The 27,697-nt window shown below is 39.4% G+C and overlaps 3 protein-coding genes across 13 annotated transcripts in view; 2 read left to right on the forward strand and 1 right to left on the reverse strand.

Moving 5' to 3' along the window:
* ap3b2 (adaptor related protein complex 3 subunit beta 2) overlaps positions 1–2,255 on the forward strand; it is a 30,292-nt gene extending 28,037 nt beyond the window's left edge. For all 10 annotated transcript variants that reach the window (XM_086073526.1, XM_086073527.1, XM_086073528.1 and 7 more), the window contains one exon: positions 897–2,255. In XM_086073526.1, coding sequence (XP_085929652.1) covers positions 897–1,047 — 151 coding nt within the window. In that variant the 3' untranslated portion in view covers positions 1,048–2,255. The remainder of the gene's footprint in view (positions 1–896) is intronic.
* A 372-nt stretch (positions 2,256–2,627) lies between these two features.
* sv2 (synaptic vesicle glycoprotein 2) lies at positions 2,628–12,974 on the reverse strand. The gene is made up of 12 exons (XM_086073610.1): positions 12,694–12,974; positions 11,510–11,608; positions 10,080–10,241; positions 9,832–9,994; positions 9,402–9,523; positions 8,085–8,248; positions 6,955–7,035; positions 6,681–6,850; positions 6,421–6,548; positions 5,393–5,488; positions 5,122–5,281; positions 2,628–3,546 (listed from the first exon to the last, which is right to left on the reverse strand). Exons 1-12 carry the CDS (start codon positions 12,776–12,778, stop codon positions 3,363–3,365), a joined length of 1,614 nt encoding a protein of 537 aa, XP_085929736.1. The 5' UTR covers positions 12,779–12,974; the 3' UTR covers positions 2,628–3,362.
* A 203-nt stretch (positions 12,975–13,177) lies between these two features.
* On the forward strand, positions 13,178–24,248 carry snx1a (sorting nexin 1a). Of its 2 annotated transcripts, XM_086073609.1 has the most exons (15): positions 13,179–13,561; positions 15,267–16,158; positions 16,248–16,402; positions 17,293–17,368; positions 17,488–17,531; positions 17,603–17,744; positions 17,814–17,892; positions 19,051–19,126; positions 19,264–19,377; positions 19,456–19,549; positions 19,714–19,919; positions 20,727–20,870; positions 20,956–21,036; positions 21,115–21,186; positions 22,043–24,248. In XM_086073609.1, exons 1-15 carry the CDS (start codon positions 13,457–13,459, stop codon positions 22,091–22,093), a joined length of 2,331 nt encoding a protein of 776 aa, XP_085929735.1. In that variant the 5' UTR covers positions 13,179–13,456; the 3' UTR covers positions 22,094–24,248. The 2 variants fall into 2 exon arrangements, with proteins under 2 accessions (XP_085929734.1, XP_085929735.1); XM_086073608.1 differs by having other exon boundaries at positions 13,178–13,561; positions 17,603–17,892.
* The last annotated feature ends 3,449 nt before the right edge of the window (positions 24,249–27,697 follow it).

A 27,697-nucleotide genomic window follows, 5' to 3' on the forward strand; every position in this document is an offset into this window, starting at 1 on the left:
TTCCTGTCCCGCCCCTTCACTTCCGATCTAAGGCATGCCCCTTCATTTCTGGTCCCCGTCCCCTATGCCCAAATATGGTCTTCCTATGACGTCACACTTCCAGTGGTTGAGAACATGTCCCAACGTGTCCTGTTTAGACCCCGCCCCCTATGCCCAGATATGGACTTCCTATGACGTCATACTGTTTGGGCATAGGAGGCGGGACCGGAAATATGACATCATAGGAAGTCCATATTCAGGCATAGGGGCAAGACTGGAAGTGAATGGGGCGGGGCTTGGGCCGGAAGTGAATTATGTTATGTAGTATTTTAGTCTCTTTTTTTTTTATGATTTCTACTAAATTCCATATGAAATGTATTTTTGATCTAACATTATTTTAATAAATTTGTCTTTTTTTTTCTTTTTTTTTTACAATTTTCACCAAATTCCATATCAATTCCAAATAGTTATTTTTACACTTGAGAAGATTTGCTTATCATGTTAGTAGAATAGTTTTTATTTAAGCTAATAATTAATCTATATACAATTTAAAAGCCATTTCTACCAAATTCCACATCAATATATCTAAATCTATTTCCCGAACCGCTTATCCTCACAAGGGTCGCAGGTCAATTCCAAATTCTTGGCTTTTTAAAAAAACAACTTCAATTAATATTTGGTTGTTAAAAAAAGGTAATAGTATAAATCAGGAAAATATGTCACACCTGTCAAAACGTTTGAAGAGAAGTAGATATGAATGATTAATCATCACTCTTGAAGTGATGTCTATATTTGTGAGCGCTCGATGAGTAACGGCGCACATTTCCTTCACTCTGCCGCCTTTGGCGTTCACTTCTGTTCCGCTTTGACTTCAGTCCTGCACTCGGTCTTGCCGCTCTTCCGCTTCCCGCGCACAGGTTTGCCGGCAGGACGGTGAGCGGCGGCAGCCTGATGCTGGTCACCGTGGCCAGCGCGGAGGACGGCGCCGCCCGACTGACGCTCAACTGCGACAAGATGGTGATCGGCACCATGCTGGTCAAGGACGTCCTGCTGGCGCTCACGCAGTGACGCGCGTCCCGCCTACCTGCCCGCTGCGCACTCCCGCCTTCTCCCCCGAATGTTTCCTTGGCAACGTCTCGTTTTTGTGACAATCGCAAAAGGAATGACCCGACGCCGCATCTGCTTATGGGAACAAAAGGACAGAAACTCACATCTACATTTTTTTTGCACCAATGCCTCCACAATTATTTTTTTTCATGCCTTTGTCATATTATTCTTTTTAAACTATTTTTACCAAATTGAAATTTAAAATGATTTATACCAAATTAAAGAACATTTGAAAATTTTGAGTTAAAGTCATGTAGTATTTTAGTCGTTTTTTTAATGATTTCAACTAAATTCCATATGAAATTTATTTTTGATCTAACATAATTTTAATAAATTGTTTGTCTTTTTTTTTTTTTTTTTACAATTTTCACCAAATTCCATATAAATTCCAAATAGTTATTTTTACACTTGGGAAGATTTGCTTATCATGTTAGTAGAATAGTTTTTATTTAAGCTAATAATTAATCTATATACAATTTAAAAGCCATTTCTACCAAATTCCACATCAATACCAAAAATCTATTTCCCGAACCGCTTATCCTCACAAGGGTCACAGGTCAATTCCAAATTCTTGGCTTTTTAGAAAAAACAACTTCAATTAATATTTGGTTGTTAAAAAAAAGTAATAGTATAAATCTCTACAAAAGTCCCTCGTAATTCCAAATAATTGAGTATAATAAATGAGTGAATCTTCCACTTTATAAAACATTTGTGACCTTTTTTTCATAAAAAAAAAAAGTTAAATATGACTTGATTTTTGTTGATTTTATTTAAATAAGTCATTGTACTTTTGTTGTTAACGATTTCTACCAAATTCCATGTCTACGTTTTTTTAAAGTCACAAATGTTATTTATGATGAAATAATAAGCTCGCTCATAGAATGTATTTATTTTTTTCGTTTGAATGTGGCATGACCGTTTCAATCCTTCTGTTGCAGTGGAAGCACGACAATACTGGGAATAAACATTTGAAATGTTGCTGTGTATGCTACACTGCTACTGTATGTACAGTATGTGTGTGTGTGTGTATGTTATTTATGTAGAATACAAGCAGCGCATCTTGTAATTTTGACTTTTTTTCCCCTTTCAGCACTGAAACATTTTACAGTATATTTGTTGTTCTCCCTTTGGGCCTTAACGTGTAATAAAGCTGTAAACATGTCACTTTTCCCCACAGTTCTGTTTTTAAATTATTTCTCCAGTAGTTATTGAGTTCATTATGAAACTAAGTGAAAGTTATTTAAAAACATCCAAATAAAGTAAAGTATTATGTACTGTAAAATTTCCCTTAAAAGGCTTAAGTTCATGTCCGTTTTTTTTTTTAAAGAAATAATAATAAATGCATTACATTCATTCAATTTGTTGACTTACTCACATAACAATCTTTAAATTTCACCATAACACAAAATAGGAGAGCACAATATTAATAGATGAGTGAAAATGCCCTAAATATTTGAATCTTCTCCCAATGTTTGTTTTCAAATGAAAGGACATGAGAAAGTATTACTTTCAGTCAGAACTGCTGAGTGCTGCTTGACTATTTAAAGTTTATTTATCAGACAAATATTACAAAACAATGCAGGGGAAAAAAGTATTTACCAACGTGTATTGAAAAAAATATACACAAAGCACATATTAAAATATAAATAATTATTTCTTTAAAAAATAATTTTAAAAAAGTAATTTTTTTTCAAGGTTTTCTTTGGTTTTGTGTTGTGGTTTGGTGCTTGCATTGTATGGACATTATTGAGCAATGTAAAAATATATACAGTACGTACAGTATCTCACAAAATTCGAGTACTGTTCATCCTTCACATTTTTGTAATTATTTGATTATATTGTTCAACATTGAAAAAAATGCCACTTTGCTACACCATAACAGTTTAACTCACAGCCATAAATTTCCAAATTTTCCAAAAAGTGAGTACACCTCTTAAGTGAAACTGTCGTGCGACAAGCTGTCAATATTTTGTGTGGCCATTGTTATTTTCCAGCACTTTTTGTCCATGGAAATTTTCAATTTGGAAATTTTCACTTATAGGTGTACACACTTTTGTTGCCAGCTGTTGTTAAGGCTACCAAGGGGTGGAAAATTTCCGCTAAATTTGTACAGCTTATTGGTCACGTTAATGATGACAATTTTAAAATAATTTATCAAGATCTCAATTTTTTTGTATCCCAAAAACCTGGCATTTGAACAGGGGTGTGTAGACTTTTTATATTTACTGTAATCAAATATATACAAAGAGATACGCATAGCAGGTATTAGGTATAGCTCAGGTAAGCTCCATCTGTTTGGTACGTGGAAGGAAGAGCGCCGAGACGCCGCCGGTCAGCAGCATGGCCGACACCAGCAGGATGGGCACGGCGCAGTCCGAGTCCACCATGTTGCCAAAGATCACGTTCCCCATGATGGCCGCCACCCGGCCCGCGCCCGTGAAGAAGCCTAGCGCCGACGAGCTGCGCGCAGGAGAAACGTCATCAGCGGAGTCCAAGCAAAAAAGCTTGCTTTTAACGTTCTAAGACTTCGTCTCAGTTTACTTTTTAAATGAAAATAATGCGCTTTGGATACTTAAGGCTGCTTTTCTATCATACAGTAGATGCCACACCCCAATTACGCAGCGACATCCACATGAGAATCTGAACACCTCCCTCAAAAAACTGTCACCGCGACTTGTTGTCGAGCAACTCAAGTCGCAAGTCGAGGTGACAGCGGACAAGATGGTCGTCCGTTGCTGGAGTTCTCCATGCAAGCCGGCGAGACTTCTTTGTTCGCTGAGCCGCTTTTCACTCGACCATTGAAAGGCAGTTTGCAACAGCGGAGCCCAACCCAAGACACGCTTAGGACCGCCCCCTCATTTGAATAACATTTCGTCCTGACAGAGCGTCTGCAGCATGAAATAAATAAATATGAGAGAAGAGCGTTTGTATTTAATGTTTTATATGTAATTTTTTTATTATATTTTTATATAAGTTTTTTATTTTCACTTTTATTTATGCATGTATATTGTTGTTTTTATTTCCATTCATATTTATTTTTTGTATTTAATTTTTGAATTATATTTTTATATACGTTTTTTATTTTCACTTTTATTTATTTAATTGATTCATTTATGGATATATATTGTTGTGTTTGTTTCCATTTATATTTATTTTTTGTATTTAATTTCTGAATTATATTTTTATATCGGTTTTCATTTTCACTTGTAATTATTTATTTATTCATTTATTTTTTATTCTGGCAGTTTTGGTCCTTTTTTTTTTGTTTAAGTAATCTTTTATTTTTGTATTTATTGTACTTTTATTTATTTATTTATTTATGGATATATATATTGTTGTTCTTATTTTAAATTATATTAATATTTTTGTATTTCATTTTTGAATTATGTTTTTATATCCGTTTTTATTTTATTTTTTAATTTATTCATTCATGGATATATATTGTTATTTGTATTTCCATTTTTATTTATTTAATTTTTTAATTTTATTTTTTTATATCCGTTTTTATTATTTATTATTTTTTTAATTATTTATTTTATTCATTAATTTATACATTTTTAATTTTGGCAGTTTTGGTCCTCCATAATTATGCCCCAATTAGTTGCCAAGTGCCAACTTTTAATTGCAGGCTGTGCCATCCACTCAAGGCAAAAAAACGCCTCTCAAAAAGATGCCTCACTTCAGTTTGTCAACAGAGGTATCATCTACTTAAGAGAATTAAACACCTCCCTGTAACAAATGCCACGCCCCAATGAACCTTTCAGCGCAGCCTCTACTAAAGGCAACTGAACACCTCCTTCAAATACACGCAATAGTCCCAATAATAACGCCGGGTGCCTCATTTACTTTTGACAACAAACCTTCAAATAAACGCAGCGCCCCATTAAGTCGTCTGCTCAAGTGAAATAAAAAAAATAAAATAAAAAAAATAATAATAATAATAAATAAATTAAAAAAAATACAAAAAAATAAAAATAATAAAAATAAAGAAAAAAAAGTGAAATAAAAGCCTCCCTCAAACAACTTCCCAAGTACCGTAGCTGCGTGGGGTAGAGCTCCGTGGCCACCACGTCCAGAGCGTTCCAGGCCATGACGGACACGCCGCTGAACAAGCAGGACAAGAGTAGACTCTGGCTTTTGGTCTTCACCATGTAGATGAGGAAGACGCTCAGGCTGGACAACAGCAGGCTGACCGCTAACGACACACACACACACACACACACGCACACACACACAAACGCGCGCGGGAGGGCAACGTCAAACCAAATCGAGACAAAGTGACCAACAAATGTGGAGCCGAGCTTACAGAGAAGCAGCTTCCCTCCAATGTTGTCCATCACCAGGATGGTGAAGATGTTGCCGGGAAGGTTGGCGGCGGCGATGAAGAAGCCCTCCTCGTACACTGACCATGAAAACAAGTGAAAACCTCTCATTTAGAAATGAAGCATGATTCATTTGAATCAATGTTGGTGTACCGCAGGGCTTCTTACATTTTTCGGTACGCCTTACAGAAGAGGTGTTTTTCGAAGGACCATTTTACATGACTTTTTAAAAGCTTTTAGAGTGGATTTGTTCATTTGTATTTGTTTATATATTTTTGGGAATTGCTTTAGTTTCTTTTTTATTTTCTTAATTGGTTTTAGTTTATTTATTTTTCTGTCCAAATTTTTTTGGGGTTTGTTTTTAACCGTCCCAATTTTCTTTGCCCTGTAAATATATAATAATATATTATTATGTATGAAATTACAAAGATGGAAAAAGAAGCAACTTTTTGCTAGAATTATAGTTAGCTTTAGATTATAAACATACAATGTAGTTTTAGTTGCATTTTTTTTTAAAGCGCTTTCATTTTTATTTTGTCATAAAAAAAAAAAATTCATTTTTCGTTTTCATAATTTAGCTATTTTTCGTGGAAATAATAATAATAATAAATAATTTTGATAGAATTATACTTAGCTTTACATTATAAACATACAATGCAGTTCTAGTTAAAAAAATTAAAAAAGCAAATTTTTATTTTGTCAATAATGATTTTTTTTTCAATTTTCATTTTCATAATTTAGCCATTTTTCGTGAAAACAAATTAATAATAATAATTTGCTAGAATTATATTGTAAACACACAATGCAGTTTTTTTTTTTACTTTCATTTTTATTTTGTCATGAAAATGTTTTTTATTTTTATTTTCATGATTAAGCAACTTTTTTCGTGGATAATAATAATATGGTAATAATAATAATATTAATAATAATAACAACAACCTTGACTGTGACTTGCGAAACAAGTTTGGGAAGCACTACGGAAACGCCGAGCGTGCACAAATGAATGACGCACCGACGGTGTTGACAGGGTAGCAGTCGCGGTCGTGCTGTTGTGCCGGGGCGGACATGTTGGCACACGGGGAGCTGCCGGCCTCCACTCGGGCAAACAGCTCGGGGAACCACATCCAGAGACCGTAGTAGCTACGCACAACAACGAAAGTCATCTTTTGGACATCATCATTTTGGGTACTGAATATCAGTTCGCAAAGTTGCCGCTACGCAACACGTGCAGGACGAGCGGAATGGCGAGCGAGCAGATGGACGACGTCTCACCCAAAGGAAATGCAGTAGAAAATGATGAGCAGCACCACACTTCTGGATTTCAGGCTGGCGCCAAACATCTGCCGGACCGGCATCAGAAGAGCGGCAAGTCGTCCGCACGGCTGCCGAGTCTCGGTCCCGTGCGTCGTCCTTTGCTTGACGTTGACGCGCAACGAAAACTCCTTGAGAAGCAAACGCCAGCGTGTTGCTTGTTGACGTGGTTACACAATAAACGCAGATTGCGACTTTTTGTCATTTTTGCGCAGAACCTCTTGCCTCGACTTACGGGGAACGTGACGACTTTCCCACGCATGTTCAGTCGGAACATCTGGCGGAAGACGTGGGCGGCCTCTCGCTCCCGGCCAGCCTGCCATGACACAAAACAAAACATTTTTCAACTTGCAAGTCATTTTTATGATCTACGTACTGACGTTGGTGCATCACTCAAGTAATATTTCATTTATTTTTTGTATTTTTTTCCTATTAGAGAACAAAATTAAAAAATATATACTTTCAGTATTCTTTCTTTCATCAACACGAGAAAATTTTACAGGTATACAAATAAAACTTCTCTTTAACTCATTCACTGCCATTGATGGTTATAGACTATTTCTATTAGTTTTACATTGTTTTAAATTTTTTGTTAACAAGAGTATGAAAACCTAGATTTTTTTAATTGTACATTTAGAACAGATATAAAATTTGTGATTAATCGTGAGTTAACTCGTGAGTCATACAATTAATTACAATTTAAAAACGTAATCGCCCTACGTTGCTAATTTTTTTAAATAATCTTTTCTTTTCTTTTTTTATCGCGTCAGGTGATTAAATTTTTTTATTATAATTAATCGCATAACTTCAATTGTTAACTCACGAATAATCATACATTTTATATCTGTAATCCTAGGTTTTCGTACTCTTGTTAACAAAAGTGGAAAAAAATTTAAACTAACAGAAATAGTTCAGATTATTTTTGGACGTCAATAGCCGTCAATGGCAGTGAATGAGTTAATATAAATAAACTTGACTCATTGAGCCATTTCCAGCAGTAAAACGTTTATATTTTGTTTAGAACTAACTTGATGACTTTTTCATGTACAATTAATATCTTTAAAAACACATTTTGCCACTTGCTGTGGACTGAAGATGACATCATGCGTGCTAAGGAAACACAACGACCAATCACATTGCATGTAGAATTTTTTATTTTTTTTATATTTTTTTTTAAATACATCACCAAGCTAATTGGAATGTTAATGTTTGTGTTTTTAATTATTTTTTTTTATGTGATTTTAGTTTTGTATGACGGTGTAATAGGGCCACGTATGTATATATATTTTTTCCGGTTTGGGGTGGGGGCAAATTTGGGAGTTTTTTTCTCTGAATATTAAAAAGTTACAAAAGTTGATAAGATACCTCCATGAGGAACTTGGGGCTCTCGGGCATGAGCAGCCTGAAGATGACGGCTGATGTGACGCTCGGGATGGAGCAGAGCACCACGAACACTCGCCAGCTCTGGAAGTCCAGTCGGCCAATAGAAAAATGGATCCAGGTTCTGGGGATCACCAGCCAAGCCAGGCCTTTGCACACACAAAATAACAGTCCTCAACTTTTCATGGTTAGTCGGCAATTTTTTTTTGCCGTAGTTGTGGGGTGTCTTAAGTGATAGACCGATATGGATTTTTCAGTACAAGGGAAAATATTATCGTTGTTTATCGTTTTTTTTTTATGTACTTTTTCTTTTAACTCATTCACTCCCAGCTATTTTCACTGAAGCAACACCCTTCACTCACGGTTGTTTTACTGGATTTTGACTGATTTTGCAAGGCCCACAGAATATTGTATTCTATTGCTATAAAACATGCAACCTACCAAAAAAAAGATTAGAGTCTCTTCTTTCATCGAAAAAAAAGTAAATTTCTATCGGTTTCGGTTTTGCAGCAATTAGCATTAGAATATAGCTAAGTTTCATCATTATTTACAAATTTGTTTAGAACTGTGAATAAATCAGCTTGCTTGCAACATGGTCCTGGTTGATCTCTTATACTCTGCTGCCACCTGTTGGCCGTTTGTGTAATAACTACCATTTCTTCAACCGTTCTTTGCAGTTGAGAGGCTGCATCAAAGCCTTCTGTATGTTCTAGAAAAAAAAAACATTAAAAAACTTAACATTTAAAATAGAACATTATTATAAGTTTTGGGAGCAAATTAGTTAATCTTAAACATACAAAGACAGCTTTGTTAAAAAAAATTCTAACAAACATTGCAGGGAGCTTCCAGAGTTATCAGCATGTGTTCAGCTAAATTTAAAAAAGCAAGTACATTTCTACTTGAGATAAAGTTTTCCAAATTTTCAACAATATTTCTTAATTGTATTTAATTTTTTTATTGTAGGGAATTCCCAGTGTCAGCATCATTTTTTTTTGTATAAAGTGGAAATTTAAATAAATCCATAAATAAAAAGTTCCCTGTATCTCATTGAGTGACAAATGCATGCAAATGCACTTTATTTGGGGCTTTCGTCCGGGTTCATAAAAGGTTTCAAAAGCTCTTCGCAGACAGTAAATATAGTCTGAATATGTTTGAAATGGTTTTGTGAAAAGTAAAAATTGTCTGTGAAAATCTTACAAATCCTGATGAAAACCCTAAATTTGGCTACGTTCGCAAGCATTCGATATTCTGTCACGATAATTGGCGCGGCCGATAATCGGTCCATCCCTAGGTGTCTTGTACCTGCAGCAAGAATGTTCCCCGCCATCCAGAAGGTGGCCAGAGCGCTGATCATCGTGCCTCGTCTCAGGCGGGGCATAAACTCCGAGAAGTAGGAGAAGATGACGGGAACGGAGCCGCCGACCCTGGAGAGATTTTTTTCTTTTTCTGAGTGCATTGAAGGCGACGACGAGCGCTATAGGAAATGGACAGAGGTGGCAAATCCAGGTCCAGAAAGTAAAAACCCTGCCACAGTTTGGCTTTAGCCCAAGATGCTAGCTAGCTAGCTCCCTTGCTAGCTCCCATGGTGCTCGTTTACCTGCAAGAGAGCTAGCTAGCTAGCATCAACGGCTAAAGCCAAACTGTGGCAGGGTTTTTACTTTCTGGACCTGGATTTGCCACCTCTGAAAATGGATGGATGGGGAAAAAAAAGTCCATCCTGCCGTGTCCTCACCCGATGCCACTGATGAACCTCAGCAGCAGGAAAAGCCAGAACCACGGCGCCGCACCGGCCAGACCTCCAAACAGGCCGTTGACAGACAGGGAGACCACCAAGATGCTGCAGCGCCCCCTCTGGTCGGCCAGAAAACCCCACACGTAGCCGCCCGCCATCATGCCTGGCGGCGGCGACGACGCAAGTGCGCCACGAATCAGCTCGAGTCAATTCTAAATTTCAAAACTTGGGAAAAGTGCGAGACCGACCGAGGAAAATGGAGGCGGTGAGAAGGCCCATGTCGGAGGAGCTGAGCTGGAGGTCGCAGCGGGCGGTGGGCAGCAAGAAGGACACGCAGACGATCTCCACGGCGTCGCTGGCGTTGGCCCAACCGCAAACCAGCAGCAGCAGCCAGTGGAACAGGCCAAAGCCTGAAAACAGGAAGCGCAACATGCAAAGCGTGAAAAGATTATCTTGATAAAATGAAGGGAACATTTTTACTTTACTTGAAAATGGGTCATTTTGACCCACAGCATAATTAAGTTTTTCAAGTTCAAGTTTTTCAAGTTCAACCAACAGACAATGAATAAAAACGGTTATTTTCGACATATCTGTATTTGCAATGAAAACAGTTCAAATACTTTTGAAACATTAGGTACTGGTATACACCGGGTCAAAATGACCCAACAAAGTTTTTGGGGTGTGAAACTTCACATCAACAGACTAAGAAATTGTTTGATGTATGTGCAATCAAACTGGTTAATAATGAGCTATAAAACATCTATCTGAAAAATATCTACAAATTTATTTTTAAAATATTTAAAAATCTATCTATTGGGTTGGTTTTGGAATATTAAACATTCCGGGTCAAATGAATCAATTTTAAGAGTGAAAACGTATAAATATTAGTAAGAAACATCATCAACAGATAATTACAATGATTCCCGTTGACATATTTTCAATTTAATGTTAAATGTTAATGTTTTGCTTTTGGAACATAAAACATAGCCCGGGTCAAATTGACCCATTTTAAAAGTTGAAGATACAAATGAGTAGTTGTTGTTGTTTTTTGCTATGAAAATTCTCATCAATTAAAATGGTTCACTTTGACATTATTTTCAATTTAAACTGTTACTAATGTTTATTAAATTGCTTCTGGAATATTAAACATAGCCCGGGTCAAATTGACCCATTTTAAAGAGGACTACAAATAGTAAGTAGCCTTTGATGATGACATTTCTTTAAAAAGGGTCATTTCAAATATTTACAATAAAAACTGCTAATAATGTTTACTGGGATGCTTTCTTTTCATTAAACCCCATGGGTCAAATTGACCCGGTAACATTATTACTGTTCCTGAGTAACCAACCTAACAGAAGCGTTAAGTCTGAAGCTTTCATGCTGACGGAGGCACTATCATACACAAACTAACGGCTTTCGTGTTTCATAACCGGCACGTGATTGTTCGGTGAAAGTTCTGACGGGAGATTTGTGTGTTTGCTGAAATGTCTAAATTGTCCACACCACCGCATTAAGGCAGAAGAGTGCATGAAGTACTGCCTCCTTGAGTGAAAATTCTATTAACCTTCGATACATGTACTTAGGTGGCCAGTCTCTTCACATAAAACAGTCGTGACATCGTTGATATGAGACCAACTCAATCTTGTCGTTCCAAGATGCGGTCCCCGTTTTTAATTACCTGCTGCCTCGACTGCTTCCTCGTACGTCAATCTGGTGCACGCGTCCTCGTCGGCATCGTGCGGGACCATTGACGTTCTCCTCTCAAATAAGATTTCACCTAAAAAATAAAGAAATACAAATAAAATGGCATGAGTTGGTGAGGAGGTGGCCTTCTCTCGCTCCTCTGAGGAATCCGAACACAAATTGAGACACTTTGAAGCCATCAACACAGACACACACTTTTTTTTTTAAGGAGGATTTTATTCATACGTTCATCCATCGATTTTGCGAACTGCTTATCCTCACTTTTTTAGTTTAAATAGTCTTCTATGTTTAATTTTGATTTCTGTACTGCACTTTTGTTTTAGCTGTGGGTTTTTTTTTTAAAAGAGCAATTGAGTTGAGAAGGACAATAAAAGGTAAAAAGCAGAACCAAATGGCCGTTGGCGTTCGTTCATTGTCTCATGTTGGACGGCCAAATCCCTGCGGTCACAAAATCAGACACAAATATGTATTCACTCACTTAAAATTCCTGATACTGATTACTGATATTAACCTGATGTTGATGAGCCAAAATATGTAGTTTTATATTAAAAATATACTACATTTTTCTCAAAAATACAAGACAATTTATTAAAGATGTGTATTGTGTCATCACTATTTCTTTTAAGTGTCGTTGACCCCATACTTACACTTATATAATACAATATAATGTGATTGTTACACTTTTTTATTATTATTATTTTTACTCAAAGCATTTTAAATGAAATGACCTTGTAAGCAAAAAATATACAGTAATGATTACACTCATTTTTCCAACGTGTAAAAATAAACCTTTTAATTGTTAATGGTGGTGGTGGTCGGGTGTTCTGTACAGTACTTTGTTAGATGACTGTTGATTTCACCACCAATGCAAAGTATTTACGCAATAATAAACATATACATATTACGACACAACATGAACACTGAGCATTGCTAATGTATATCCAATAAAATGTAATGTAACGCGTATTTAAATAGTCACTCCGAGTCCTTACCGATAAAATCGCAATTAATCTATTTCTTTAGACTCCCAAAAGTGTCAAACTTTTAATTTGTTTCGTGTCTAATATCTTAAACATCCCTGAATCGAAAGGGGACATTTAAATGGTAGAAAAACTACAAACGTCTCAAAAAGAAGAGGCTCCACTTTCTTCTTTTTACCTTCATCTGAATCCGACTCGTCGTGCGACCGACGTTTTCCCGTGAGAAGTGGCTCTTGATCTCCGGTCGAACTGACAGCAGACATCCCCAAAATCGGTAGACATTCGCGGTGAGACGAGATGCTCCACACCGCTTCACTTGACCCAACTCATCATCTCATTTTATTTCCGTCCAACCAACCCGCCGCGGCGCTTGTTCGGTCCCGTGACTGTTTAGCTCAGGTATTAGCTTGCTGGTGAGTTGGCGAGGCTAGCGGGCTAGTGAGGTATCCCACTGCAGTTGAAGGCAGGACACGCCCCGGTGCTAATATGATTGGCGGTAGGACATGCGCCGCTGCAACTTGATTAGCTGCTACATCCAGTTAAAGCAACCGGTCACGCCTGTCTAGGTACAATAGCCAATCATATTGTAAAAGGGCGTGTTCTGCCTAGAACTCGGAGGGATTCATAATAGGAAGTGAGGCATCGTGCTAGCTCGCTAAGCTAACCAGGAAGTGAAAAGTGACAGCGGCGGTTATTGGCGTCGCGCCCCCGTCTCCCCTCCTCCTCCTCCTCCTCCCTCACTCCACTGCCGACTTCCCTGTCACTTTGAAGCACTTCCACCGTCCCCCAGGCGTCACTTTTCACCGCCGTGTTGCGTGTGCTTGCACGGGCAGCGGAGGAGTCAACATTATCCGCCGAAAAAGCACACAGATCGCCGTCAACTGTCGTGTCTCGTCTAGCCGCGCGCGTGTGCGTTAAGTTGGTAAATTAGCGAATTGAAGATGGCGTCCAGCTCGGAGCGCAGTCCTCCTCCGTTCCCCGACGCCGGAGACGCCGTAGGCCGAGGCAGCGATGAAGACGACGGAGACGACCTCTTCACGAGTGTGGTACGGTCTCAACTTTCCCCACGGCCGCTTCTTCCGTCTCCATACTCGGCTAACTCTCGCTGACGGTTAGCCATAGCAATGCGCGTGGAAAAAAAAAAAACAGTCGCCACTTTTACCTTGTTGTTTTTTGCAAAAGTTTTTACTCGCGTCCACATGGTTGCCTAAAAGTAACTAATGTTGATTTATATTCCACGGTGTTTACTTTCACTTTAAGTGCAAAGTGATTATTTATTGCATCACCACAACTAATATCGTCATTTTAATTACCTGAGATCTTTACATTGCGAATGGACGGACAAACTAGTACTAACACTGTTTTTTATGCGGGGGAGGGGGGGTAGGGTTTGATATTTTTATGGAGAAGTTGGCTTTGGGGTTCGACTGCTTAAGTTATGGTCCTGATTAGCAGTGATTCTTACTTGAATGGAGATGAAAAAGTGTCCCATGCACGGAGGGCAGCCTCCTGTCATGTGAGCGGGTGGCGGTCACGTGGTTAGAACCCGGATGTTTTCGCCTGAGTCAAAGTTCAAAAGGAAAAAAAGGCAGCGATTTGGGAAAATGCGAACTCAGCAGCTTTACACTTAACACACAGCAAATGTGCAAGCTTGCTTTTTCTTCTTCTTTTTTTTTTTTTTTTTACTAGGAGAACCCTTGATATTTGCTGGCCATGATTTGAAAGTGATTCCAACATTAACAATCACTTAAATGCTTCATTAAAAGATAATGTCCATCAAAAAGTGGTTCGAGCAGCCATAATGTACGGATTGGAAGCAGCACCACTCAACAAGTAGAAGAAAAGAAGCCTGATGTTACGGAAATGAAGATGCTTGTGTGGTGTGACTGCGTATGAAGTACAGTGCAGGGCACTTTCAAGCATGACGAAGAAGCCAGCTGGGAAACCTGCATTAAATATGATGTGAAAGAGAAAGAAGTGGATGAAAAGAACACTCTTGACAGAAACGTTTGGAGACAGCTCATAGAAAATGCTGACCCTGAATAGGGAAAAGCTTGGAAGAAAAAGCCAAAAAAAGGGTGGGGACATAGTGCTGTTTAAAAGTAACGAAGAGGAAGAAAGGGTGAAGAAGAGAGTAGAGGCAGGAAGCTGGTCAAGAAATGTGTCAGAAGGGATTTGTGACAGTAGAGCACAATCTTAAGTGAAAGGAAAGATTTGGAGAATAGTACAAACATCTTATGCATTATTATTATTATTATTATTATTATTATTATTAGGGGTAGACCAATTATTATAATTTTAAAACAAAGAGGTCTTTGGCCTAAGATTTAAAAAAAACATTTTGAAAATTTGAAAAGTTCAATAAATGCACTTTAAGACCTTTCAAAGTTAAGAGTTGGAATTTGTATATATTTTTTTAATTGATGCCAATTTTTTCTCTTATTAGTGAGGCCAATCCAATTTATTTTTGAACACGTTCTAACATAAACGTGACATAAAACACTCCTTACAAAATGGCAATAAAACCACAAGCGGCCAAATGTCATACAGGAAATTATGATGTCGCGTTATTTTTGCCTCCTAAAATTGGTGCAATACTACCGCAATTGCAATATTCAGGGGGGATTAATTAATTCCACCCGAATTTGTACCTTTTTAAGAAATACATATATAATTAGGATGTATTAAAGATTTAAGGGGGAAAAAAATGTACACCGGCTATACATTCTAATGTTTCTTGTTTGTTTCCAGAACAACTCGTCCCTCAGCGAGACGCCGACGGTCAGCCAGCCCAGCGACGATTTGGCGAGTCCTCCCAGCGACGTCGCGGCAGACTCAACGAGCGACCTCCTCAGCAGCGGGTTGGGATCCAAAACGTCGAGCGACAATTTGATGTCGCCTCCCAGCGACGCCGCCAGCGACCCCATCAGCAGCGGGTCGGAATCCAAAACGCCCAGCGAGCGCTCCGACGAGTTTGACGACCTCATGGGCGGCAACTGGATGACTCCGGCCGCCTCGCTCGACGAGCCCAGAGGTGAAAAGAGAATGTCCGGTGAAAACCCTCTCAACGATGATTTTGTCGACATACTGGGAAGCGAAACTGAACCGCAGTTACAGGAAGTAGGGGCGGGGGATGCGGGAGAAAGTCTTTTGGATGAGGTCAGTTCAAGAGTACAAGAAAGCGCACCGCTTTTAGATATCGGTTCCTCGGCCGACCTTGCACCAAATCCACCTAGCAAAATCGTCGACCCTCTGGCGGACTTTTTTGACGACCCCCTGCCAGCTGCGGCCCAGAAGCAAAACGCCGCCGCTGCCACGGACCTGTTCGAAGACGAAGGCAGCGACTTGTTTGCCGACCCGCGACAAATGAAAGCCGCCAAACCGCCTCAAAAGAGCCTCTTCGGCGAGCCCGACGAGGATCTGTTCGCCAAGCCGCTGGGCGCCAAGAAAAAGCCCGCCGCCAATGACCCGCTGGACGAGCCGCTCTTGAGGGACGGCGGCGGCAAAGTGGGCGAAGGGTCCCCGCCAGAGCGTAAGCACGCCGACATCTTCGCAGAGGAAGCCGTCCCCCCCGGCAACAACTCCCGCCTCAACTCCAGGACAAACGGAGTCCACGTGGAAGAAAGCTCGGATATATTTGCAGGTCAGTGCGCCGGTTGCCTTTTGCTTCCAGCTTCACGTCGTTTGGGTCCATGCTGTAACAAGTGAGTTCAAGTATTTGCATTCCCGCAGAAGCCACAGTGGAGCTCTCGCTCGACAGCCCGCGAAGCGAAAGGAAGAAGGCTGCCGCCGCTGCCGCCGCCGCCACCGCCAAACCTTCCACGTCTGCTCCCACCATGTCGAGCGCTGCCGGTGTGGCCAAGGCACCGGAGGCTGCGCTGGAGGAAGTAAGTGACTAGTGCTATGATATCACTACCGAATATTTTTAAAATAGATTATTCCATCGAATTTTCGAGTAATCGTGCCCCCTCCCTTTTTTTGTGCGTGTATTTAAGTACTCATAATTTATTATCTGCTATACATATCCGTTAGTAACCACCAACAACATTTGCCTTTGCGAAATGGTTAGCAATTGTGATTAGCATTAGCGCGCTAGCGATTATCAATTCAGGTAAACAAACACTAGCTACTATTTAGGTAACACATACATCATTATATCTACACAACACGTCATCGTGTCTTAAAAGACGATGCTTCAACATTCCATGAGTAAACAAGGGTAGAGCTAGCTGTTAGCTACATGAGCTCAATAATTTCCTGTTCCTGTCTTCTTATGGGCACGTTTCATGGATGACTGCCCTCTACTGGTTAAGTGATGAACACCTAAAACTGAGTAGCAGATTATATTTTGGAGTAATAACAGCCCAGGTGCTTTTGAGGAAGTTCAGAACTTTCTTTCCTGTGTTTTGGGGACGCTCAATGTGCTGTATTGTCTTGAATAAAAACTCACAAAGTATTAAGTTAGTGAAAGTTTTTTTTAGCAGACAAATAACATCCGCCATTTGGTCACTAGATACACTAACAGAAGAAATAAAGATCACATTGCAATATTGTATGTGTTATATATAATAAATAAAAAAGTCCGCCCGCCCTATAAGTGACTGTCAGTTCAGTTCGTAAGCCGTTTGATGACTAAGCGTCAGATGCGTTTCAGACCTCAAAATAAAAACACCGTTTTGTTAGGTGTTTGTGATATTAAAAAAATGTCACTGTTAGGTGTTAGAAAACCATAATGAAAGAAAGTGACATTTCGCCTTCTCTTCATCGTAAATTGCAGCTGGAGGAAGAGGAGGAGTCAGAACTGGAAGACAAATTTGACATTACTGTCTCTATTACCGACCCAGAAAAAATAGGTGAGATTTCCCTTTTAAATTATTATTATTTTTTAAATTCATCACTCTTTGCAATCCGGCATTAGCCCATAAATCCAATTAACACCTGCTGTGAATTTTGCCATTTTATTGATGTCCAGGGGACGGAATGACCGCCTACATGGCCTACAAAGTGTCCACTCAGGTAATTTTATTCAAATCTTCCAAACGTGTTGTATGTAAAGCAATACAAAGGTTTTAATCATTTGGTTCCAGACCACGTTGTCCATGTTCCGCAAGAAGACGTTCACGGTGCGCCGACGCTTCAGCGACTTCCTGGGCCTGTACGAGAAGCTCTCGGAGAAGCACGGGCCAAACGGCTTCATCGTGCCCCCGCCGCCGGAGAAGAGCATCCTAGGTAGGCGAACCTTCAGCCAACATGGCCGCCGTCGAGGGCTCCTCTCACGTTGTTGTCACTGCGTGGCAGGTATGACCAAAATCAAGGTGGGGAAGGAGGACTCGTCGTCTGCCGACTTTTTGGAGAGAAGAAGAGGCGCCCTGGAGAGGTGAAAAAATAGGTCGACTAAAATTTTCTGCCTCGAAGCTCCACCGGAACCATATTTGGGGTGTCCATGTTTTATACTCTGACTTTTTTGTTGTTGTTGTTGTTGCAGATGCTCGCAGTATTACAATGGTGGCTGTAATCTGATCTTTATTTCTTCTGGTAGTGAACCATCTAGTGGCCGAATGGCAGATGTTATATGTCTGCTAAAAAAACATTCACTGACTTAGTACTTAATGGGTTTTTACACAATAAAGCATATTGAGCTTCCCCAAAACACTGGAAAGGAAGTTCTGAACGTCCTAAAAAGCCCTTGGGCTGTAATTATTCCCAAATATAATCTGCTACTCAATTTTAGGTGTTCGTCACTTAACCAGTAGAGGGCAGTCATGCACTAAACGGGCTCAGAAGAAGACAGGAACAGGAAGTTATTGAGCACATGTTGCTAACAGCTAGCTCTACCCTTGTTTACTAATGGAATAATGATGAATCATCGTATGTAAGTGACTTTTAAGACGCTATTAAGTATGTAATGTAGATATAATGATGTATGTGTGAATTAAATAGTCGCTGGTTTTTGTTTACCTTAAGTGTAATCGCTAGCGCGTTAATGCTAATCGCGTTTGCTAACCGTTTAGCATAGGCTACTACCCTTGTTTACTCATGGAATAATGTTGAAGCATTGTCTGTAAGTGACTTTTAAGACACTTATGTAATGTAGATATAATGATGTATGTGTGAACTAAATACATAATGGTTTTTGTTTGTTTACCTGAAGTGCTAATCGCTAGCGCGCTAATGCTAATTATGATTGATTTAGCATAGGCTAATTTTGTTGGTGTTTAATAATGCTTATGTATAGAAGATAGTAAATTAAAGTACTTATATCCACTCAATTCAACTTACATCCAACCTTAGTGGATAAAAAAAAAGGGGGGGTGTATGTTACATGATTATTCGATGGAATAATCAATAGGATAATCGAGTTTAAAAAGATTCGATATTGACAGCACTAGAACAATACTGTTATCATTGGAGGGTTGGTTTAAAAACATTCAATCTAGAATTAGACTTTTGCATAGACTGTTTATAAAAATGATCGAAAAGCAGCATTTGCATGATCATTTTGAATTCCAGCTGTGATGTCTCGTGGTTCGAACAGGTACCTTCAGAGGGTGGTGACGCACCCATCGCTTCTCCAAGATCCTGACGTGCGAGAGTTCCTGGAGAGAGACGAAGTAAGATCTACTTTTGTTCTGCTTTATTGAATTTAAACTCAAATCAGTTCATTCAAAGCAGCTTTTGTGAGTGGGCGAGCGGTGACGACCAAGCGCTTGTCGCGTTTTCCTTCTACTGAACGTTTGTGTGCGTTCAGTTGCCCCGAGCTGTGAGCACGCAAGCTCTGAGCGGCGCCGGCTTCCTGAAAATGATCACCAAGGCGACGGACGCCGTCAGCAAAATGACCATCAAGATGAACGAGTCGGACGTGGTGAGTTCCGTCCTCTTCTGGCCTTGTCGGCTCGTCGATATACGTCCCAACAGCGCCAGCGTGTGTTTGTGGGTGCAGTGGTTCGAGGAAAAGCTGCAGGAGGTGGAGTCTGCAGACCAACAGTTCAGGAAGCTCCACGCGCTGGTGGAGTCGCTGGTCATGCACAGAAAAGGTTAACGCCGTTTTGCTTCTCACAGGATCGTTTGTAATATTCGGAAACAATTAGCAAAGATGCTAACGAGCGCTAACCTGAGCTGAAACGATGACAAAAGTAACAAGCAACACTTTACGCTCCAACTTGGAAACGTATCTCTTTTCTTGACCTGCCGCCGCCAGAACTTTCCATGAACACGGCGAGCTTCGCCAAGAGCGCCGCCATGCTGGGCAGCGCGGAGGACAACACGGCGCTGTCCCGCGCCCTCTCGCAGTTGGCTGAGGTGGAGGACAAGATGGAGCAGCTGCATCAGGACCAGGCGGCCAACGACACCTTCGGATTCGCCGAGCTCATCGCCGATTTCATACGACTGCTCGGGGCTGTCAGGGTACGCACGCTTTAAGACTTCCAAGCACAAATCCACAGAAAAGCATTTTTTAAATTGCATTGTGTATGTACTCCCTAATATGAAACGCACACTGTGTTGCATAACCTTGCAGGGGCTTGTATGCACTCCTTTCAAAATGAAATTGTAAATGAATAATTTGTATGAATGAAAAAGTTAATTCCCTTGTGACTGCTCAGTATATGTGCATGGCCTCCATGTGGCTGTATGCACTCCCTATTGTCTTTTTACATACAATGAAAACGAATAGAGAAAAACTGTCCTGTGAAGTTTCCCCAAAACAACTCTTTGGACTTAATGTGGCTGCTAGGTATGTATGGCCTCCTCAGGCCTGTATGAGCACCCTTTGTGGAATCATTATTTATAAAATTGTAATCTTAAAAAAAAAAAAAAGTTAATAAAGTTCCCAGAGTTAGAACCCTGAATGCCAACTAATGCACCGTTTCTGCTGCATGGCTTGGCCACATACTCACGTATGCACTCCCTACATCTGCTAATTGAAAACATTTGCTCAATACTGCTCATATTGTGTGACTCAGTATGACCTTCACTTCCCTGTATGCACTCCCAGAAACAGTTGTGTAATGCCACGGGACGTGTCCACAAACCTTTGTATGCACTCCCTACAACTTCTAACCATTTTATAAATGAAGCCAACCACCTTTTTATTTATTAATTTTTTAAAGACCGACTCTTCCGACTCCATATGCGTGTATGGCCTCCACGAGCACGTATGCGCTCCCCATGCGCAGAATCCACTCGTTCACCCTGTGTCGCTTGAATGCGCAGGGCTCGTTCGACCATCGCATGAAGGCGTGGCAGCGCTGGCAGGACGCGCAGAGCATGCTGCAGAAGAAGCGCGAGGGCGAAGCCAAACTGCAGTGGGCCAACAAACCCGACAAGCTGCAGCTGGCAAAGGAGGAGATCGCAGAAGTGAGACGTCGGACTTTTTCCGAAACACGACCTCGACGTCCGACCCGTAACCCGCTGAACGCGTTTTGTCTCTTGTGGTCCGCAGTGGGAGGCCAAAGTGGCGCAGTTCGAGCGAGACTTCGACCGCGTGTCGGCCACCGTGCGCAAGGAAGTGATGCGGTTTGAGGTGCGCGGGTTTGACTCGGTCGCGCCGGAAAAACCGCGCGTTCGTTCGTCCTCACCGTATGAACTCGTGTCTTCACAGAAAGAAAAGGCGAGGAACTTCAAAAGACAGATCGTCACCTACCTGGAGAACGTGCTCAAGTCTCAGCAACAGGTGACTTTTAGGGCGGGGGGGCGATTTCAATTCACTTCAATCGATATTGACTCATTATGGAACATCAATTCTTCTTAAATATCAAGCACGTGATAAAAACTCCGCCAACATTCAATTCCCCCCCCCAAAAATGGGGTTTAAATGATTTAGTTTATGAATGAAAGTTGCACGTTATAATCATTTAATTGTTATACAAAATCAGCAAGGATGAGATGAAAATATTTTCAATAATTGTAAATATAAACTTTGCATATTCTGAATTGTCTTCAAGTGCAACAAGTCGTGTCTTTCATAAATGTAAGAAAATACTTTTAAATTCATGTGAACAGTAAATTTGAAGAAAACCGTAAGATACAAAAAAAACATTGGCCTTTAAATTTCTATTTTTTTTACGAATTTATGGAAAAAAGAGATACTAAAATAATCGATTCATGATTTTATGAATCAATATCAGGCTCAAAAATGAAAATTTATATTGATTATTCAATATATATTTTTTTGTATTTTATTGTATTTTTTTAAACCCAGCCCAAGTGACTTTTGTAGAAGTCATATTTTAACTAAATACTAAATAATTTATCCAATCCTCTTTTCGGAATGATTGTGTTTTTTTCGAGGGCCTAAACTTGGCTGAATATTCATGAACCGGCAAAAACATGGACACTTTTCAAGGGTTCCAGTCCCACGTGCCAGCGCCCCAACGTTCTCGTCTAGTTATTATCTGTACAAGTCATCATGTCTGCTGTATGCTCTCCCTACAACAACGTCTTACTTGAACTTTTCTGGTCCAGTTGGTTTGTATAATCATGTGATCTCTCCTGTGTGTGTGTGCGTGTGCGTGTGTGTGCGTGTCCAGCTGATCAAGTACTGGGAGGCTTTCTTACCCGAAGCGAAAGCCATCGCCTGAGTTGGGGGCGCTTCTCTCCGTTGTCTCTTTTTTTGTTTTTCTTTCTTTTGGCTCACATTTGACCTCCTGCCTTTAAAAACCAAGTGCGCGCGCGTGTGTGTGCGCGCGTCGTCGTCGTCGTCGTTTCCAATCAAGCCGCTTCTTGCTTTCCAATCAACCCTCTCGATAACTGTATATTTCCCCGTCGTGTATAACCTTTCGCAAATGTTTTCAGTATTTTCTTATAAACCGGTTACATCCGCGTTTTTCGTTTACGGCGCGTCTGGATGAAAATGGCCTTCTGGCTAAATGACTCAAAAAGGGATAAAGCCAAAAATAATCTTGGATAAAAAAAAAGAAAAAGAAAAAAGATCTTCACTACTATCTGATTTTTCTTTGGTTAAACTTATTGATGCTGAGAGGGGCGAAGGGGCATTAGAGCGCATCCTACGTTTGATGTCACTTGTGTATAAAAAAAAAAAAATAATAAATAAAAATGACTTCACATATCTGTGCCTTTTGCAAAGGAGCGGACCCGATGAGACACTTTAGGCCAACGTTACAAGTTGCTTTGTATTGCGCGTTTCTTCTCTACGGTGCAAAGGAGGATTTGGATTAACACTAAAAATTTCAATTAAGTCATTCAAAATGTACGATCATTATGAAGATTAACATTTTTTTTCTCGTTTTTTATTTTTGTGCTAGCAGCTAACCTTAACAAACTGAACAAAAGTGCACATACTTTCTCTGCATCTGATCTGTTATTCGGATTACACGAAAACAAAAATTGAAAAAAATTGTTACTAACAAAACTAATTCACGAGGAAGCAAACCCCCCAAAAGTAACAATTTTACCTGTAAGAAAAAAAAAAGGGGGAATTTACAATTTAGTCAATTTATTGTACAAAAAAAAAATCCTGTGAAAAATGTACCCACTTTGGATGCAAACTTTACAAACGGGGGGAAAAAATTGCGCCATTTCACTGCATTTGTCCTATTGTTCCTATTACATGAAAAGCAATGGAGAGAAAAAATGGAGTTGCAAAGAATTCTTACAAACATTCCTTGGTTTACGATGCAACAAACCCAACTAATTATCATAAAATGTTTTGTGTTTTTTTTGGGCGGGGGGGGGGGGCAATCTTTAGCTGTGAATTTGTCATTCTGTGCTCGCAGAAAACCTTACGAACAATTTTTTTTCTTTTTTTTTGCTATGAAAAGTGGAATAGAAAAAAATGGATTAACAGGAAAAAGATGTGATTGTTTGAAACGTTACAGGTTTTCTTTACTTCCTAGTTGCATATATTACAAAATTAAAAAAATATATATTATTAATATAATTATATATTATATATAAATTACATAATACGTAAGTATAAACATAAACATAATTATATAATATAATTAATACATTTTTTTAATATATAAATATTAATAAAATGTTAGTGGTTGATAACGTTTATATAAAAAAAAACTAAAACTTTCACCCCACAAAAATGGAAATTACAAATTAACTCATTTATGAAAAAATACTTATGCACAATATTTTGTATATTTTTCTTGTCAAATGCTGTCTTTATATTACTATATCTTATATACTTGTTCTTTTTAGTAGATTTTTTTTCTTTCTTGTAAAATTATGACTTTATTATCAGAATGACTTTGTATGACTCTTTGTGATATTTTTTGCAATTTTGCTCGTAACCGGCCATTTATTTTCTCTCAGCGTGGCCCAAATATTCCTTTCCGAAAATCAAACTGCAGCATCATTAAAAGCAACAAAAGTGACGTGACAAACTGTTGAAGGAATCTTGCTGTCCAAGTGTGCGTCACAGTGAACATCCAGAAACAGCCTGACACTATAAACATATATATATATAGTTATATATATATATAATATACATATTTTTATTTTTCTGATATTCTTCACAAGGCTCATTTATGGTCAATTAATTTGGGCGTTTAGTCATGAAGTCAAGCGAAGAGTTTCACAGCTTCAGTGTTGACATTTAGATGCTATGCACTTCCTTGACGAGAACGTTTTCGTGTCGTTAAAATCGCACCGATTATTTCACCGCGGCCGTACCAAGAAGAAAAAATGTCACCAATGTGCACCTGTCATGGAAATTTACTTGGAGAAGAAATCAAATAAAACGTTGCACTGTTTACACGCCATCAAAAACGTGCCTCCCGTGTCCTTTTTTTTCTTCTTCTTCCCTCTTGTAATTGTCAATTTTGGTGACAGCAAAATTACAGATATTATTACCAATAATAGTTTAAACTAGGGTTAGGGTTTCAAAGTAGGGGTTTAAATTAGGGTTAGGGTTTCAAACTAGGGTTAGGGTTTCAAAGTAGGGGTTTAAACTAGGGTTAGGGTTTCAAACTAGGGGTTTAAATTAGGGTTAGGGTTCTAAAGTAGGGGTTTAAACTAGGGTTAGGGTTTCAAAGTAGGGTTTTAAACTAGGGTTAGGGTTTCAAAGTAGCGGTTTAAACCAGGGTTAGGGTTTAAAAGTAGGGGTTTAAACTAGGGTTAGGGTTTCAAAGTAGGGTTTTAACCTAGGGTTAGGGTTCTAAAGTAGGGGTTTAAACTAGGGTTAGGGTTTCAAAGTAGGTGTTTAAACTAGGGTTAGGGTTTCAAAGTAGGGTTTTAAACTAGGGTTAGGGTTTCAAAGTAGGGTTTTAAACTAGGGTTAGGGTTTCAAAGTAGGATTTTAAACTAGGGTTAGGGTTTCAAAGTAGAGTTAGGGTTTCAAAGTAGGGGTTTAAACTAGGGTTAGGGTTTAAAAGTAGGGGTTTAAACTAGGGTTAGGGTTTAAAAGTAGGGGTTTAAACTAGGGTTAGGGTTTAAAAGTAGGGGTTTAAACTAGGGTTAGGGTTTCAAACTAGGGTTAGGGTTTCAAAGTAGGGTTTTAAACTAGGGTTAGGGTTTCAAAGTAGGGGTTTAAACTACGGTTAGGGTTTCAAAGTAGGGGTTTAAACTAGGGTTAGGGTTTCAAAGTAGGGTTTTAAACTAGGGTTAGGGTTTCAAAGTAGTGGTTTAAATTAGGGTTAGGGTTTCAAAGTAGGGTTTAAAACTAGGGTTAGGGTTTCAAAGTAGGGGTTTAAACTAGGGTTAGGGTTTCAAAGTAGGTGTTTAAACTAGGGTTAGGGTTTCAAAGTAGAGTTTTAAACTAGGATTAGGGTTTCAAAGTAGGGGTTTAAACTAGGGTTAGGGTTTCAAAGTAGGGGTTTAAACTCGGGTTAGGGTTTCAAACTAGGGTTAGGGTTTCAAACTAGGGTTTCAAACTAGGGTTTCAAACTAGGGTTAGGGTTTCAAACTAGGGTTTCAAACTAGGGTTGGGGTTTCAAACTAGAGTTAGGGTTTCAAACGAGGGTTAGGGTTTCAAACTATGGTTTCAAACTTGGGTTAGGGTTTCAAACTAGGGTTAGGGTTTCAAACTAGGGTTTCAAACTATGGTTAGGGTTTAAAACTAGGGTTAGGGTTTCAAACTAGGGGTTCAAACTAGGGTTAGGGTTTCAAACTAGGGTTTAAAACTAGGGTTAGGGTTTCAAAGTAGGGTTTAAAACTAGGGTTAGGGTTTCAAACTAGGGTTAGGTTTTCAAACTAGGGTTAGGGTTTCAAACTAGGGTTTCAAACTAGGGTTAGGGTTTCAAACTAGGGTTTAAAACTAGGGTTAAGGTTTCAAACTAGGGTTTCAAACTAGGGTTAGGGTTTCAAACTAGGGTTTCAAACTAGGGTTAGGGTTTCAAACTAGGGTTAGGGTTTTAAACTAGGGTTTCAAACTAGGGTTGGGGTTTCAAACTAGAGTTAGGGTTTCAAACGAGGGTTAGGGTTTCAAACTATGGTTTCAAACTAGGGTTAGGGTTTCAAACTAGGGTTAGGGTTTCAAACTAGGGTTTCAAACATGGGTTTCAAACTAGGGTTAGGGTTTCAATCTAGGGTTAGGGTTTCAAACTAGGGTTTCAAACTAGGGTTTAAAACTAGGGTTAGGGTTTCAAACTAGGGTTTCAAACTAGGGTTAGGGTTTCAAACTAGGGTTTCAAACTAGGGTTAGGGTTTCAAACTAGGGTTAGGGTTTCAAACTAGGGTTGGGGTTTCAAACTAGGGTTAGGGTTTCAAACGAGGGTTAGGGTTTCAAACTATGGTTTCAAACTAGGTTTAGGGTTTCAAACTAGGGTTAGGGTTTCAAACTAGGGTTTCTTACTATGGTTAGGGTTTCAAACTAGGGTTTAAAACTAGGGTTAGGGTTTCAAACTAGGGTTTTAAACTAGGGTTAGGGTTTCAAACTAGGGTTTTAAACTAGGGTTAGGGTTTCAAACTAGGGTTTCAAACTAGGGTTAGGGTTTCAAACTAGGGTTTCAAACTAGGGTTAGGGTTTCAAACTAGGGTTTCAAACTAGGGTTTCAAACTAGGGTTAGGGTTTCAATCTAGGGTTAGGGTTTCAAACTAGGGTTTCAAACTAGGGTTGGGGTTTCAAACTAGGGTTAGGGTTTCAAACGAGGGTTAGGGTTTCAAATTATGGTTTCAAACTAGGGTTAGGGTTTCAAACTAGGGTAAGGGTTTCAAACTAGGGTTTCTTACTAGGGTTAGGGTTTCAAACTAGGGTTTAAAACTAGGGTTAGGGTTTCAAACTAGGGTTAGGGTTTGAAACTAGGGTTTGAAACTAGGGTAAGGGTTTCAAACTAGGGTTTCAAACTAGGGTTAGGGTTTCAAACTAGGGTTTAAAACTAGGGTTAGGGTTTCAAACTAGGGTTAGGGTTTCAAAGTAGGGTTTCAAACTAGGGTTAGGGTTTCAAACTAGGGTTTCAAACTAGGGTTAGGGTTTCAAACTAGGGTTTCAAACTAGGGTAAGGGTTTCAAACTAGGGTTAGGTTTTCAAACTAGGGTTTAAAACTAGGGTTAGGGTTTCAAACTAGGGTTTCAAACTAGGGTTTGGGTTTCAAACTAGGGTTTAAAACTAGGGTTAGGGTTTCAAACTAGGGTAAGGGTTTCAAAGTAGGGTTTCAAACTAGGGTTAGGGTTTCAAACTAGGGTTTCAAACTAGGGTTAGGGTTTCAAACTAGGGTTTAAAACTAGGGTTAGGGTTTCAAACTAGGGTTAGGGTTTCAAACTAGAGTTTCAAACTAGGGTTAGGGTTTCAAACTAGGGTTTCAAACTAGGGTTAGGGTTTCAAACTAGGGTTTCAAACTAGGGTTAAGGTTTTAAACTAGGGTTTCAAACTAGGGTTAGGGTTTCAAACTAGGGTTTCAAACTAGGGTTTCAAACTAGGGTTAGGGTTTCAAACTAGGGTTAGGGTTTCAAACTAGGGTTTCAAACTAGGGTTGGGGTTTCAAACTAGAGTTAGGGTTTCAAACGAGGGTTAGGGTTTCAAACTATGGTTTCAAACTTGGGTTAGGGTTTCAAACTAGGGTTAGGGTTTCAAACTAGGGTTTCAAACTATGGTTAGGGTTTCAAACTAGGGTTAGGGTTTCAAACTAGGGTTTCAAACTAGGGTTAGGGTTTTCAACCTAGGGTTTAAAACTAGGGTTAGGGTTTCAAACTAGGGTTTAAAACTAGGGTTAGGGTTTCAAATTAGGGTTAGGTTTTCAAACTAGGGTTAGGGTTTCAAACTAGGGTTTCAAACT

The sequence above is a fragment of the Leptonotus elevatus genome, chromosome 4 (assembly GCF_054856555.1).
Source record: "Leptonotus elevatus isolate MCC_2025b chromosome 4, RoL_Lele_1.0, whole genome shotgun sequence".
NCBI lineage: Eukaryota > Metazoa > Chordata > Actinopteri > Syngnathiformes > Syngnathidae > Leptonotus > Leptonotus elevatus.